Genomic DNA, 15,738 nt, shown 5'->3' with positions numbered 1-15,738 from the left:
ATAGTGTAGTGTTCTCTATTCCTGGGAACAACTGGTTCACAACATCAATAAGACTAGCCTTCATCCAAGATTATCACTGCCTAATTGATAAATACAGAGCACCTCTCCAAATTTCAATGTATGTATCTCTTAACAATATTCCCAGACTCCAATACATGACAGAATTGAATCTACTTTTTGGATAACAGCCATAGACAACAGCAGAGACTTAACATTGGCCGTCACAGACATGAACATTATTGTTTTTGTGTTTATAAGCTTTTTATTTTGGGTAGAACCCCCAAAACAGAGTTCAGGAAAAGCTGGTAGACAACCTGAGCTATTTTCCATTAAAATGAGAGAGTTCTTCCAAGACTCCCAAAGTTGAATTGATACAAACTAAATCTGAAATGTTCCTGATTTTAAAAAAAATCCAAAAGAGTTGGTAGGGCACAAGAGACTATCACAACACTAACCCCAGAAACATCCAACTTTTTTTTTTTTTTTTTTTTTTTTGAGACAGAGTCTTGCTCTGTTGCCCAGGCTGGAGTGCAGTGGCGTGATCTCGGCTCACTGCAGCCTCCGCCTCCTAGGTTCAAGTGATTCTCCTGCCTCAGCCTCCTGAGTAGCTGGGACTGCGGTGCCTGCCACCATGCCTGGCTAATTTTTGTATTTTTAGTAGAGACGTGTTTTCATCATGTTGGCCAGGATGGTCTCGATCTCCTGATCTCGTGATCCACCCACCTCAGCCTCCCAAAGTGCTGGGATTACACGCATGAGCTACCACACTCGGCTACTCATCAAATTTTTAAACAAGGTAAGCCTAAAACATGAGAACAGTAATCCAGTCAAAATTATGTTACCAGAAAGGAATATTAGTGTTGCCAAAGACCACGTTAGAAATTGAGTTGTGCCTGAGAGAAGGAAGATAGAGGAAGAGGCCTTGGTTTCAGTTTCAACAGCGTGTAAGTTTTTGCCAAATACGTGCAGAATGTCTACCTAAATAACAAACAGAAAAAGGGGCTCTCTAAAAGAAAAATATATTTATTTGGGAATAGAGCATTGCAATGGAAATATATATGCCATAGTAAACTATGAGCATATTCAGGGAGGTAAAGGAAGGCAAAATTTTTAAAGAAAAAAAATGAAGAGATTACATATTTGTTTTGAAATAATTATCCTTGCTTACAAATACCAGTAACAAGGGTGACACCAGTCAGAGGTTAAACAGACAGTTGCTGGCAAGGCAGGTGTCTTTGAGGCGTTTTTCGTGTAAGGTTGTGATGGCCTTTTCAAGGTTGTGGTTTTTGCAAAGTCTTTCATGGTATTTGTTCTTATTAGGTATACAAGTGTGAGAATCCTCTCTGCATAGTCTTCCCTAGCTCTGCCAGGTTTTTTTTTTTTTTTTTTTTTTTTTTTTTTTTTTTTTTTTTTTACCTTAGTGATTCCGTCTTGTTTCTGGCAACATTTGCAAGAAGATGACTGTAAATTTAAAATTAGTTAAGAAAATCGCCAGACAAAATGAAAATTTTGGAATTCTTCAAATGTCATATTTGAGGGAAAAATTTACTTTATACACTGTCTTTTCCATGAAAAGTGGAGCAATTGAGATTGTTTGAAAGGTCTAGAAATTAACCAGGTTTTCAAGTTACATTCTTTCCCACATATCATATCCAGTATTTCATATTTCCTTTCTGTTTCAAAAGTACAGAAACGGACATGGCAGTGTCCACATGGCAGAGTCTCACATTTCCATACTATGCTGTGACTGTGCTCGTTCAGTGCTATGGCATAGTTTGTATTTCCACTCTGCATTAGTACCATTGTTACTTGACATATGAAACCTGTCTTCCAGGGAAAGATTATCCCTAGTTCCAGTGTTGGTTTCAAATTAAAAAATCAACATATGCACACTTCTAAAACAAAACTTTAATTGATGCTTCTGACCCATATTCTCCGATGGGCCTAAAGACAATGCACACTTCCAATAAGCTCCTCAGGACACAGGTTTTCTCAGATATTGATTGCATAATCTCACTTATATGTGGAATCTTAAAAGAGTTGAGTACACAGAAATAGAGAATAAAACACTGATTACCAGGGGCAGGAAGCAGGTGGTGGTGGGAGGAAATGAGGAGATGTAGGTCAATGAACACAAAGTAGCAGATGACCCTGGGTGGATGCCCAAAACCACAAATAGTGTTGAACCTGATTGCTGCCAATTGGAGCCCCTTTCTGCTCATGTCCTCCACCCACAAATTTGATGGCTTTTTAAGATCTTAACTAAGCACTTACCACACACTCTGATCATAACCTTTGCAATTTGAAGTGTGACGGTAGAATTTGTACAATTACTTTTTTCCCATCACAATTTTATGGGAAGATAATTCCTTTTTATTGTAGATCATAGCAACATCAGCATTTTTTTTTTCTTCTTTCCTTACTAAATCAAAAACTTACACCTTTTAATTTAAAGGAAGCACTTTATGGCTTCTCTTTGGCATATTTGAATTACAGGCATCACTACTTCTGTGCTTGGTGCCGTTACTAAGTAAAATAAGGGTTACTTGAACACAAGCACTGCGAGACCAGGACAGCTGATCTGATAACTGAGCCAGCTACTAAGTGACTAATGGTTGGGTAGCACATACAGTGTAGATACGCTGGATTAAGGGGTGATCTGCATCCTCGTCCGGATGAAGTAGGCTGGCATGAAATTTCATCATACTACTTAGGACGGTGCACAATTGAAAACTTATAGACAGTTTATTTCTGGAATTGCGCATTTAATATTTTCAGACTGCCATTGACCATGGCTAACTAAAACTGTGGAAAACAAAACCATGAATAAGGAGAGGTCTACTGTATGTTACAAATAAAAAAAATATTTTGACCTTGCTACCAGTATCCATGTTAAATTAACTTATTAAGCTTAATGTTTTATCTATAGATCCTTTTGGATTTTCTAATGATATCTCTAGATACGAAAGTTTCATTAGTTTTCTTTCAATTGTTATACCTTTGATTATATTTTTTACCCATTTTCACTGGCCTATTACCTCCAGTAAAATGAGAAATAGAATTTTTGATAGCTACTTTTTTTTTTTTTTTTTTTTTTTTTTTTTTTTTTTTTTTTTTTTTAGACAGAGTCTTGCTCTGTCACTCAGGCTGGAGTGCAATGGCGTGATCTCGGCTCACTGCGACCTCCACCTCCCGGGTTCAAGCAAGTCTCTTGCCTCAACCTCCCTAGTAGCTGAGATTACAGGCACCTGCTACCATGTGTGGCTAATGTTTTGTATTTTTAGTAGAGGCGGGATTTCACTATGTTGGCTAGGCTGGTCTCAAACTCCTGACCTCAGGTGATCCACCCGTGTCGGCCTCCCAAAGTGCTGGGATTATAGGCGTGAGCCACCGCGCCCAGCCGAGATAAGATTTTTTAAAAGGTTAACAAGAGTCATATTTGCTGGGAGTGTTTTGTGTAAACTTTTCTTACCAGATTAATAATATTCTCTTTTAAATTTGTTAAAATTTTTTGTTATTATTATTATGGAGATCTGTTTATATAGGTGCTTATTTTATCGTTTATTCATTTAATTTTGTTTGTTTTTTTTTTTTTTGAAATGGAGTCTTGCTCTGTCATTCAGGCTGGAGTGCAGTGGTGCGATCGCGGTTCATTGCAAACTCCGCCTCCCGGGTTCAAGCTATGCTCCTGCCGCAGCCTTTTGAGTAGCTGGGACTACAGGCGCCCGCCACCACGCCTGGCTAATTTTTGAGTTATTTTGTAGAGACAGGGTTTCACCATGTTGGCCAGCCTGGTCTTGAACTCCTGAACTCAAATGATCCACCCGCCTCAGCCTCCCAAATTGCTGGGGTTACAGGTGTCAGCCACTGTGCCTGGCCAGGGTCTTACATTTTAATTGTTAATCCACCTTGAGTTAATTTTTGTAAATGGTGAAAGGCAGAAGTGCAGTTTTATTCTTCTGCAATATGGTTAGCTGTTTTCCCAGCACCATTTATTGGATATTGAGTTCTTTATCAATTACTCATTTTTGTTCACTTTGTTGAAGAACAGTTGGTTGTAAGTATGCTGTTTTATTTTTGATTTCTCTATTATGTTCCATTGGTCTCTCTGCTAATTTTTGTATCAGTACCAAGCTGTTTTGGTTATTGTAGCCTAGTAGTAAAGTTTGAAGTCAGGTAGTGTGATTCCTCTGGCTTTGTTCTTTTCCCTTAGGATTGCTTTGGCTATCTGGGCTTATTTTTGGTTCCATGTGAATTTTGGGATAGTTTTTTTCTAAGTCTGTGAAAAATGATGTTGGTGATTTGATACAAATAACATGGGCAGTATGAACACTTTAATAATATTGATTCTTCAAATCCATGAGCATGGAATGTTTTTCCATTTGTTTGTGTCCTGTATGATTTCTTTCAGCAGTGTTTTGTAGTTCTCTTTGGAGAGATCTTTTGCCCCTTTCGTTAAATGTATTCATAGATATTTTACTTTTTTTGGTGGATACTGCAAATGGGATTGCATTCTCTATTTGGCTCTCAGCTTGAATGTTACCAGTGTATAGTAATACTACTAGTTTTTGTACATTGACTTTGTATCTGAAGTTTTATTGAAATTGTTTATCCACTCCAGGAGCCTTTTGGTGGAATCTTTAGAGTTTTCTACAAATAAAACTATATCATCAGTGAAGAGAGAAAATTTGACTTCCCATTTAGGTATTTGGATGCCTTTCATTTTGTTCTCTTGACTGACTGCTTTGGCTTGGTCTTCCAGTACTATGTTGAATAAGAGTAGTGAGAGTAGGCATCCTTGTTCCAGCTCTTAAGAGGAATGCTTTTGGACATTCAGCATGATGTTGGCTATGGGTTTGTTGTATATGGCTTTTATTATTTTGAAGTATGTTCCTTTGATGCCTACTTTGCTGATGGTCCAGGGACTTTTTTGGTTGGTAAGTTTTTATTGCTGATTCAGTTATGGAACTTGTTATTACTCTGTTTAGGGTTTCAATTTCTTCCTGGTTCTATCTTGAGAGATTATGTGTTTGCAGGAATTTACCCATTTCCTCTAGATTTTATAATTTGTGTGCATAGAGGTTTTTATAGTAGTTTCTGGGGATCTTTTGTATTTCTGTGGGATCAGTTGTAATGTCACCTTTTCCATTTCTGCTTATGCTTATTTGGATCATGTCTCTCTCTCTCTTTTTTTTTTTCACTTTTATCTTAAGTTTAGGGGTACTTGCTTGTTACATAGATAAACTTCTGTCATGAAGGTTTGTTGTACAGATTATTTAATCACCCAGGTACTCAGCCTAGTACCCACCAGCTGTTTTTCCTGATCCTCTCCCTCCTCCTACCCTGCAACCTCCCATAGGCCCCACTGTGTGTTGTTCCCCTCTATGTGTCCACGGATTCTCATCATTTAGCTCCCACTTATGAGAACATGTGGTATTTTGATTTCTGTTCCTGTGTAGTTTGCTAAGGATAATGGCCTTTATTTAGCTCCATCCATGTCCTATAAAGGACATTATCTCATTCCTTTTGTGGCTGCATAGTATTCCATGGTGTATATGTACCACATTTTCTTTATCCAGTCTATCATTGATGGACATTGAGGTTGACTCCATGTCTTTGCTATTGTGAAAATGCTGCAATAAACATTCACCTACATGTGTCTTTATAATAGAACAATTTATATTCCCTTGGGTATATACTCAGTAATGGGATTGTTGGGTTGAGTGGTATTTCTGTTTTTAGTTCTTTGAGGAATTGCCACACCATCTTCCACAATGGCTGAACTAATTTATACTCCCACCAACAGTGTAAAGGCATTCCTTTTTCTCCACTACTTCACCAGCATCTGTTATTTTTGGACTTTTTAATAATAGCCATTCTGACTGATGTGAGATGGTATCTTGTTGTGGTTTTGATTTGCACGTCTCTAATGATCAGTGATGTTAAGCATTCTCTCATATGATTGTTGGCTGCATGTATGTTTTCTTTGGAGAAGTGTCTGTTCATGTCCTTTGCCCACTTTTTGATGGGACTTTTTTTCTTGTAAATTTGTTTAAGTTCCTCGTAAATGCTGGATTTAAACTTTATTGGATCCTGTTGAGCTTCGTTAGCATCCAGATTCTGAACCCTATATCTGTCATTTCATACGTTTCAGTCTGGTTAGGTTCATGCTAGGGAGTTAGTGTCATCTTTCCAAGGTAACAAATCACCTCGGACTTTTTGAATTGCTGGAGTTACTGTGTTGATTCCTTCCCATGTGAAGGAGCGGACACTTCTTTTTCTTTTTGAATTTGTTGCCATTTGGATGAAGTTTTTAATTATATATATGTATATCACACTAACTATATATATAGGTCACACTAACACTATATATACACACACACATATATGTGTGTGTATGTGTGTGTGTGTGTGTATATTATATATATATATAGAGAGAGAGATAATGAGTTATTTCAGAGGGCCAAGGCTCTGTACAGGTTCCTAGGTTGCAGATAGTTTCCTGCAGTGGGTTTCACAGGCAATGAGTGTTGGTGAAATGCATTTTTGTTTGGTGGTGTACTTCAGGCTGCAGTCAAGTAGATGGTGCTTAACAGTAGAGCTGAAAAATAGTCTCTTAGTCAGCTGTACACTTCTTTTGTTTTTCAGTGTGTTTGCAACAGTGCTCTGGGAAGCGGAGATGGGGGTCAATATATGGGTCCCTCTACAAGTCCATTCCCATGTTTGGGTAACATCCCCTTCAATTACTGGTGCTTTGTCCACTTTTTCTTTGTCATTTTTCTGTGTCTACTTTAATATTTTTCATTAGTATTTTGTAATTTTCAGTGCATGAGTCTTTGATTAAGTTTATTCCTAAGTATTTTATTCTTTTTGTGCTACTATAAATGAGATTGTTTTCTTAATTTCCTTTCATGATAGTTTATTGTGTATAGAAACACCATTGATATTTGTGTGTTGATTTTTGTGTTCTACATCTTTTACTGAATTTTTTAGTTCTAATCATTTTTTTGTTGAGTCTTAAGGGTCTTCTGTGTACATCATCATGTAGATTTTATATATCACATCGATTTTGTAGATTATTGCTGCAACAGATAATTTTACCTTTTACTTTCTGATTTTGATGCCTTTTATTTCCTTTTCTTATCTACTTGCTCTGTCTAGGGCTTCTAACACTGTGTTGAATAGAAGTAGGGAGAGTGGACATTCATGCCTTGTCCTGGATTTTAGAGAAAAGATTGATCATGATGTTAGCTGTGGGATTTTCATATATGCCCTCTATTATGGGATTTTTTTTTTTTGGATATGACACCAAAAGCACAGGCAATAAAAGCAAAAATAGACAAACGGGATTGTGTCAAACTAAAAAACTTCTGTGCAGCAAAGGAGACAATAGAGTGAAGAGGCAACCTACAGAAGGGGAGAAAATACTTGAAAACGACCGGGCGTGGTGGCTCACGTCTGTAATCCCGGCACTTTGGGAGGCCAAGGCAGGCGGATCACGAGGTCAGGAGATTGAGACCATTCTGGCTAACACAGTGAAACCCCTCTCCACTAAAAATACAAAAAATTAGCCAGATGTGGTGGCGAGGCCTGTGGTCCCAGCCACTCGGGAGGCTGAGGCAGGAGAATGGCGTGAACCCGGGAGGCGGAGCTTACAGTGAGCCGAGATCCTGCCACTGCACTCCAGCCTGGGCGACAGAGCGAGACTCCGTCTCAAAAAAAAAAAAAAAAAAAAAAATATATATATATATATATATATATATATATATAACTATGCGAAGTGATGGATATGCTAATAAATTGACTGTGGTGATTACTTCACAGTACATACATATAATATCATGTTGTGCACCTTAAGTATACTCAATTTTAAAAAAGGTAGAATATAAATATATAATTTATCATCTTTACCATTTTAAAATGTACAGCTCAGTGGCAATAAATACTTTTTTTACACTCAATTTTTATTTGTTGGTTGTACCTCACTAAAGCTGAAAAACATATTTGAATAAATGTTAAAGAAATGTAAGTATACACAAACAAGAAAATAAGTATGTAGAAATTGCAATCTTTCCTGAAAATAAGCCAAAAGAATAAAACTCTTATTTAAATTCTTTGAAAAAAAATTAGTAGATGTAACATTTTCTTACATTTCTACAAATGTACTCAAAAATTTTATTTTAAATCATTTTTAATGGTTTATCTCCCGTAAATTTCTTACATAGAAAGATTAATTTGTCCCAAGTCACATCTTGTAATATGTTTTGAGAGAATTTTCTGGTTTTGGCAAAAAGGGATCTGCAAATGTGACTGTGGGGCAGCCTCAGAAAAACATAGGAGGGGGAATTTCTTTTTAAAAGAGATCTCTGGCCACAGACAGTAAGTATTTTTAGTAAAAAATGTGGTTAGGCACTGATGGAATTTTTTTTCTTTTCTTTTTTTTTGAGATGGAGTCTTGCTCTGTTGCCCAGGCTGGAGTGCAGTGGTGCAATCTTGGCTCCCTGCAACCTCTGCCTCCCAGGTTCAAGTGATTCTCTTGCCTCAGGTTCCCGAACAGCTGAGACTACAGGCACTTGCCACCATGCCCAGCTAATTTTTTGTATTTTTAGTAGAGACAGGATTTCACCCTGTTAGCCAGGATGGTCTCGATCTCCTGATCTCCTGATCTGCCTGCCTCAGCCTCTCAAAATGCTGGGATTACAGGCATGAGACACGGCACCTGGCCTACTCACTGATGGAATTTTGTAAAGCAGGAAGGAAATAATTGTACCATATAATGTTACAACAATTTTTCTTTGGAATTTAACTTCTGGATAATTTTAATTTAGAAGGAATCTCATTAAATATTTTGTTAATGATTATTGGGCTGCTATCAGACATTATTTCTACTTTGCTTACTAATTTGCAGTTATCTGTGAGTTCTGTAACCTCAAAATTAAAAACTAGGGTGTGGTAATCTTTACTTGTACAATAGTGCAATTGTTCTGTGGAATAACAAAATTGCTTTATTCTCCAATTATGCTTAGCTTTATTTTACTTTGCAAATGATACAAAAATTCTCTCTCTCTCTTTTTTTTTGAAACAGAGTCTCCCTCTTTTGCCCAGGCTGGAGTACAATGTCACAATCTCAGCTCCCTGCAACCTCCACCTCCCAGGCTCAAGCAATTCTCCTGCTTCAGCCTCTCCAGTAGCTGGAATTACAGGCACACACCAAGGTACCCAGCTAATTTTTGTATTTTTAGTAGGGACAGGGTTTCGCCATGTTGGTCAGGCTGGTCTCAAATTCACCTGTCTCGGCCTTCCAAAGTGCTGGGATTATAGGCATAAGTCACCGTGCCTGGCCTGATTTAAAAATTCTAATGGACCAGGCACGGTCCCAGCACTTTGGGAGGCTGAGGCAGACAGATCATGAGGTCAGGAGATCAAGACCATCTTGGTCAACATGATGAAACCCTGTGTCTATTAAAAATAGAAAAATTAGCTGGGCACGGTGACGCTTGCCTGTAATCCCAGCTGCTAGGGAGGCTGAGGCAGGAGAATAGTTTGAACCAGCGAGTCGGAGGTTGCAATGAGCTGAGATTATGCCACTGCACTGCAGCCTGGGCAACAAGCAAGACAGCAAGACTCCGTCTCAGGAAAAAACAAAACAAAACAAAACAAAAATTCCAATGAATACAATTATTTGTAGTATTGATGTCTGGCATAGGTCATTCCAATCTTTTTACTATGTGTTATGGTTTTCATAGGTTAGCATATATTCTCATGAATATTTATCTTTGTTTACTGTTGATAATTTTATTATGAAACCAATTTTGGATTTACATAGCGATTTATAGATAGATTTACGTAGCAACTCATAGCTTTGAATGTATTTGTAGAAAAGAAAGAGTATTGAAAATAAATGTAGACATTCTACTCAAGAAACAAGGAAACTTTTTATCTTTTTTTAACCTCAGAATTTAGAAATGATAATAAGATGAAACTAGGTTTGGACCTTTTTCAATAATTCTGACCACCGTTCTGCAAATTCACGCTATAAGAAAAGTAGAGGTTTGTGGCTGAGTTTTGTTTTATTTTTTTTTTCCAAAGACTTCTATCTCTGATATCTTAGGGTCTGGGAATTGTTTTTGGTCATAGGGCTCTGAATAAATGTCAGTTGAACAAATGTATAAAAACCAAACAAAGGAATGTTATTTCAATTGCCTTCAGGGTGTCACAACAAACACCAATGAACAAGAAACAAAAATAAAGACTCAATACAGTAATTAATTCTCCAGTGAACACTTCAGTCCTCTAAGGCTACTTCCCTGTGTCCACCAACACTGCTTTCTAAGCAAACGCAAGCAAGGGAACGCCAATGCTCTCAGGCCATGAACTAATGAGAAGCTTCATGCTTGTTCTCAGTCTTTCTTCATACCCAGGGCGAAACTGGCCCACAGACTTCCAGACATGCTCTCTTCATCTGGGTAGGGACGGGGATCCAAGTCCCCTGTGTATTTCTTCCAGACCCACTTGTAAAACATGGGTGAAATCTACCTGCCCTTTAGCTCACCACTTCCAGGTCAAGCCCACTCATGGACCACTTTAACAGTGACGGTTGGCTTGACTGGGGAAACTGAGCAAAGGGAGCTTTCTTTAGATTATCTGATAATCTGCATTGCCATTGCTGCTCCTTTTTCAGCAGCACGGAGAGTTGGATTATGGAGGGTTGCATGCGGATTATGCAGCTACATCCAGGATGCCGAGTGTCTTCTGATCATGATCAAGAGCAGAGTGAAGAGACACAGGCAGAGGAGAGGATCTCAGAAAGGTAGAAGTGGGAGACTGGTGGATAGGCACCACCAAGTGACTACCATCACTTCCCACAGATTAGATTATTGACAACCCAAGTATGGATTTGATTTCTCCAAGGTGAAAAGCTGCTCAATTTTCAAGCCAGACCACAGATTTGCTTTAAGCCAGGACCCGTTTTCCAGCAGTTAGTGCAATTAGGGAGGTTGGGAGGATGTAGACAAGAGCAGGGAGAAAATTTGGAGCCAGACAGTGGGAGAGACAGAGGGGAAATGAAGAACCCCGTGGGAGGCTGTGGCAAAGGGAGGCAGTGGGGCTTCTCTGACAGGGAAGTCTGCAGAGGGAGAGGTTTTTCTGTCTGTGCGGTAAGGGAAGTCAGATGAGAGTACAAGAGGGCGTGGAGAGGGGTACTGATATCTGAATTCTGAGGGCAGGTGTCCTGCCAAGGAATCTTTGCTTTAACAGAGCTTCAATGTTGCTCCTGTTCCTCCTCTTCGAGGGACTCTGCTGTCCTGGGGAAAATACAGCAGGTAAGAAGAGTGCAGGTGGAAGGTTACCTATGGTAGGGCACCAGAGGACGGAGAAGAAGTTCTGGGGAGGTCCTGGGGGAAGGGAGCAGTACTCCTCTAGGATGCCCTTGGAGTATGGCTTTCAGGCTAGTTCCAGGCAGAGAATTCTTGCCCTCAGTCTCAGTTTTTGTCTCTGATTTTGGGGAAAGGAAGCTGGCCCCAGAGGAAAAGCATACGTGCAAATTGCCTAACTATCTCTCGTCTCTAAGTTCCTTTTTTTCCTTTGGCATCACTTTTCCCATTCCTTTACATTCTCTCTACTTGTCATTTCCCTCTCTTTCAGCTCCCCAGGCTCTAAAATCCTACCGTCCAGCAGCAGAGGACCCCCTGTCCTTCCGCATGCTCCAAATTTCCTCCTTTGCCAACCACAGCTGGGCACACAGTGAGGGCTCAGGATGGCTGGGTGACCTTCAGACTCATGGCTGGGACACTGTCACGGGCACCATCCGCTTTCTGAAGCCCTGGTCCCATGGAAACTTCAGCAAGCAGGAGCTGAAAAACTTACAGTCACTGTTCCAGTTATACTTCAATGGTTTTGTCCGGATAGTGCAAGCTTCTGCTGGTCAATTTCAGCTTGAATGTAAGTTCGTCACTCTAAGCTGATAATTTGCCTGGGAACATCAACTATTTTCCAAAGTGGAGATGGTATAAAGACTCTGACCATCATTTAACCTTACTAACTTTGTTCCCCACTCTCTGGCTCCCACTCCCTCCTCTGCTTCACCCTTCCTCACCACCCTCACTCCACTATATACACAAAAGGGCCTGTGTGTACGTATCTCAACATGAATATACCTTCGTGTCTGGCTCTTTGGAATGACTGTCTCCTCTGGATCTTCTGCCCCTCATTCCTGCCCTCAGACTCAGCCTTTCTCACCCCGCTTTCTACCCTTCTTTATCTTTTGCCTGAGTGTTGACCTGGACTGGCCTGTACCTAACCACTTTCACGTGAATTATTGGTGACCAATCTCCTATCTTCCTGATAGCCTTCCCATCTACCACTTTCCCATTAGTTATTTCAAAGAATCTTTATTATCTTCACATTTTCTTCCCACAAATTTTCTTCCCCTTTGCCACTAAACTCTAGTCTCCATATGATTTCCCAGCAAATTTTTCTTCCCTTGAATCTCTTTACTCTCTAAATTGTTTGTTTTTCTTCCTTGTCATTCTTTCCATATTGATCTCTCGTGCCTGTCTACTCTCAGACCCCTTCGAGATCCAGATATTAGCTGGCTGTAGAATGAATGCCCCACAAATCTTCTTAAATATGGCATATCAAGGATCAGATTTCCTGAGTTTCCAAGGAATTTCCTGGGAGCCATCTCCAGGAGCAGGGATCCGGGCCCAGAACGTCTGTAAAGTGCTCAGTCGCTACCTAGATATTAAGGAAATACTGCAAAGCCTTCTTGGTCACACCTGTCCTCGATTTCTTGCGGGGCTCATGGAAGCAGGGGAGTCAGAACTGAAACGAAAAGGTGAGCCCAACTCTCTCTCTCCCCTCTTGTTCCTAGTACTGTAACTCTCCTATTTGAATTTGCCTCTCATCATCATTTTGAAAGAAAATGTGAGAGACTAGAGAATGAGATGTGTGGGTTTAGGACTGTTTCTTAGAAAAGAGAAAGAAGTGATTATTAAATCACTCTTAGTATTACTACTTAGGCACATAAGTGCCTGAGCTCTGGCCTGGGGTGCCCCTCAAAATTCCATTTTTTTCTTATCTTCTTCTGTCTAGTGAAGCCGGAAGCCTGGCTGTCCCGTGGCCCCAGTCCTGGCCCTGGCCGTCTGCAGCTTGTGTGCCATGTCTCAGGATTCTACCCAAAGCCCGTGTGGGTGATGTGGATGCGGGGTGAGCAGGAGCAGCGGGGCACTCAGCGAGGGGACATCCTGCCTAATGCTGACGAGACATGGTATCTCCGAGCAACCCTGGATGTGGCAACTGGGGAGGCAGCTGGCCTGTCCTGTCGGGTGAAACACAGCAGTATAGAGGGCCATGATCTAATCATCCATTGGGGTGAGAAAGAGCTGAGGCTCTGCTGGGAAATAATGAAAATAGCCCTGGGGCTTTTGAGGGTGGGGGCTGAGGAAATGGGTAGGAACGCTAGGCACAAGAAGGGTAAAACTGGGACAATGAAAATAAAGGATAGAGTATGACAGTAGTTAAATTTTAAGAAAATGGAAGTAGGGAATTAGACATACTAACAAAAAAAAGGAGGAGGAACTAGTGATTTAGTGGGAGAGTGCTGGGAGGAGATCACAGACAAAGGATCAGGAGGAATTGAAATGAGGGCTCTGGAAAACACAGATAAAACTCTAGGAAGATACCACCCTTGCAAAATGGGAAATCTCAGCTTGGTGGAATAGAGTATTTTAGGGATGATATTCTTATTCTATCCCCAACCAGGTGGATATTCCATCTTTCTCATCCTGATCTGTTTAACTGTGATAGTTAACCTGGTCATATTGGTTGTAGTTCACTCACGGTTAAAAAAACAGAGGTGAGCCTTTTCTTGTTCTTTGTTTCTTCAACCTGTAATCAACTCATTCTTTTTTTCCTCTATCTTCTTTTTTTCTCTCTGCTTTTCCCCTTTATTTCCTTTCTTTGAGATTAATATCCTCCTCTTTTCCCACAGTTCAAATAAGAACGCTCTTTCTCCCCGTGCACCCAGCCCTGCGTTTCCCATGGGAGCCAACACCCAGGACACCAATAATTCAAGACATCACTTCTGCTTGGCACAAGTATCGTGGATCAAAAACAGATTCTTGAAGTGGAAGACACGCCTAAACCAACTCTCGTGACATTTGCTTTACCTTCTACATAAAGTCCTTGTCTGCATCTTCTGAAACACCATCCAGGTCCCATAAGGGAAGCATGCTTTAATTTAAAAAGTTTGTACTAGCAAAGATACTGATACCTTTAGGCATACTTTTTTCCTCAACTTCCAGAGATTTTTTTTTTCCTTCTTTGGCTACATATCCACCATTGTTGATTTTTCAAACTATAATCCAGATACTTCTTTTTCATGGATTCCCATGATCACCCAATTAAGAGCTCTTCTGTACTCCCCAAATTGAACTGATCTTCACAAGCACATTCATTTCTTCCTACTCTGAACAGTAGTTAATTAGGTTTTTGCTTTTTTTTTTTTTTTTAATCTCAGTTGCTTGAAAGTAGGATGTAGGTATTTGTGTCTGTGTTCACGACCAAAAATCTTATCTGAATTCAGGACCAGTTTCATAAGCATGTGATCTGTGCAGACACATGGAATCGTATGCTCTGCAGGAACCCATGCTAGATTCAATGCTCTGCTGTTGTCATCTTGGAATCCTTAGTCATTTTCAAACAAGAGATATTGTATTTTCATTTTTCACTGACATCACAAATTATATAGCTGATTCAATTTGAATGTAATATTCCTCAATAAATGCGGACAGAATAAATTTGTTGTCAGTTCAAGTGATGTTGTTTTACTCCATTCTCTCTCTGATATCTCTGCATCATTTGACTGTGCTCTTACTAAAACTCTTCCTATCTCCCTTTGTCTCTCACCAGAGCTGAAGGAGGCAGATGAGTGCCTCAATCTGAGTGATTGGGATGTTAATGAATCTTCAGGGATATTTAGGAAAATAATAACATAAGGGCTATCTCCTTTCAAAGTTAGGACAGGTTTGAACTGGCATTCCTACTTCCCTGAGCTGTGTTTATCTATGTGTGTCTTTGTGGATGTGCATATTCATGGGAGAAATTCATATTTTGAGCAATTAGAAAGAGGACATAGGGTTTGAGCCAGAGCTAAGGTAATGAAGCAAAAGAGTGATTGGATGCTAGTTAAGCTACATGTTTATTTTTGTATATTAGTCTGGCTTATTATTATTTACAGTTTGTTTTTCTTTAGTTTTTATATGGATTCTTACATTTATATAATTTACTTCAATTGAGATACATTTGGTTGAGCCTACTGGAGAACAGGAATTTGGTAGAGATGCAGTGTTTATATACATGTCCAGTCAAGCCCTCTCTTAGATAGAATAATTGAACAATGTGTGCAGATTTCTTAGTGGAAGTTATAAACTTCATGGTGGCCATTTTCAAGTAATCAGCAAGGGTCCCATGATCACACATCCAGACTGCACTCTTACTCATGAACAAGGTATCGAGGCCAGACTTTTCACTGTTGAGAGTCCATCACCTTCCATATGGCACATCCAATCAGTCTATCTACAGTCAGGCCACTAGAGTCCAGAGAGGAAGGTAGAATTTTAAAGGGTTGTTTGGAGCAACAAATGATGAAAGGTCAGGGTTGCATCACGTGGTATAACTCTACAGCGGAGAGTTATAGTAATTCTCGAACTCCTGATCTGCCTCATGCTACCTTCTCTG

At 39.8% G+C, this 15,738-nt stretch overlaps 1 protein-coding gene across 5 annotated transcripts; it reads left to right on the top strand.

Annotated features, from left to right (window-relative positions):
* The first annotated feature begins 580 nt into the window (after positions 1–580).
* On the top strand, positions 581–14,798 carry LOC102139678 (T-cell surface glycoprotein CD1e, membrane-associated). 5 transcript variants are annotated; one of them, XM_045399657.3, is made up of 6 exons: positions 581–796; positions 11,644–11,940; positions 12,566–12,835; positions 13,093–13,371; positions 13,762–13,855; positions 13,991–14,798. In XM_045399657.3, the coding sequence occupies exons 2-6, from the start codon at positions 11,700–11,702 to the stop codon at positions 14,154–14,156; spliced, it is 1,050 nt and encodes a 349-aa protein (XP_045255592.1). In that variant the 5' UTR covers positions 581–796; positions 11,644–11,699; the 3' UTR covers positions 14,157–14,798. The 5 variants fall into 5 exon arrangements, with proteins under 5 accessions (XP_045255592.1, XP_045255595.1, XP_065400135.1 ...); XM_045399660.3 differs by lacking the exon at positions 581–796 and adding an exon at positions 3,704–4,057; XM_065544063.2 differs by lacking the exon at positions 581–796 and adding an exon at positions 4,761–4,937.
* The last annotated feature ends 940 nt before the right edge of the window (positions 14,799–15,738 follow it).

Source organism: Macaca fascicularis, chromosome 1 (assembly GCF_037993035.2).
Source record: "Macaca fascicularis isolate 582-1 chromosome 1, T2T-MFA8v1.1".
NCBI classification, from domain to species: Eukaryota; Metazoa; Chordata; class Mammalia; order Primates; family Cercopithecidae; genus Macaca; species Macaca fascicularis.
This window is presented reverse-complemented; position numbering and strand designations above follow the sequence as displayed.

What these genes read in the sequence shown, in the direction of transcription:
- LOC102139678 (XM_065544063.2), top strand. Translation starts at nt 4,820, where the DNA reads ATGCTTTTGGACATTCAGCATGATGTTGGCTATGGGTTTGTTGTATAT. An exon ending in TGGTCAATTTCAGCTTGAAT is followed by an intron (nt 11,941 to 12,565) that starts GTAAGTTCGTCA and finishes GTCTACTCTCAG; the next exon opens with ACCCCTTCGAGATCCAGATA. An exon ending in TGATCTAATCATCCATTGGG is followed by an intron (nt 13,372 to 13,761) that starts GTGAGAAAGAGC and finishes ATCCCCAACCAG; the next exon opens with GTGGATATTCCATCTTTCTC.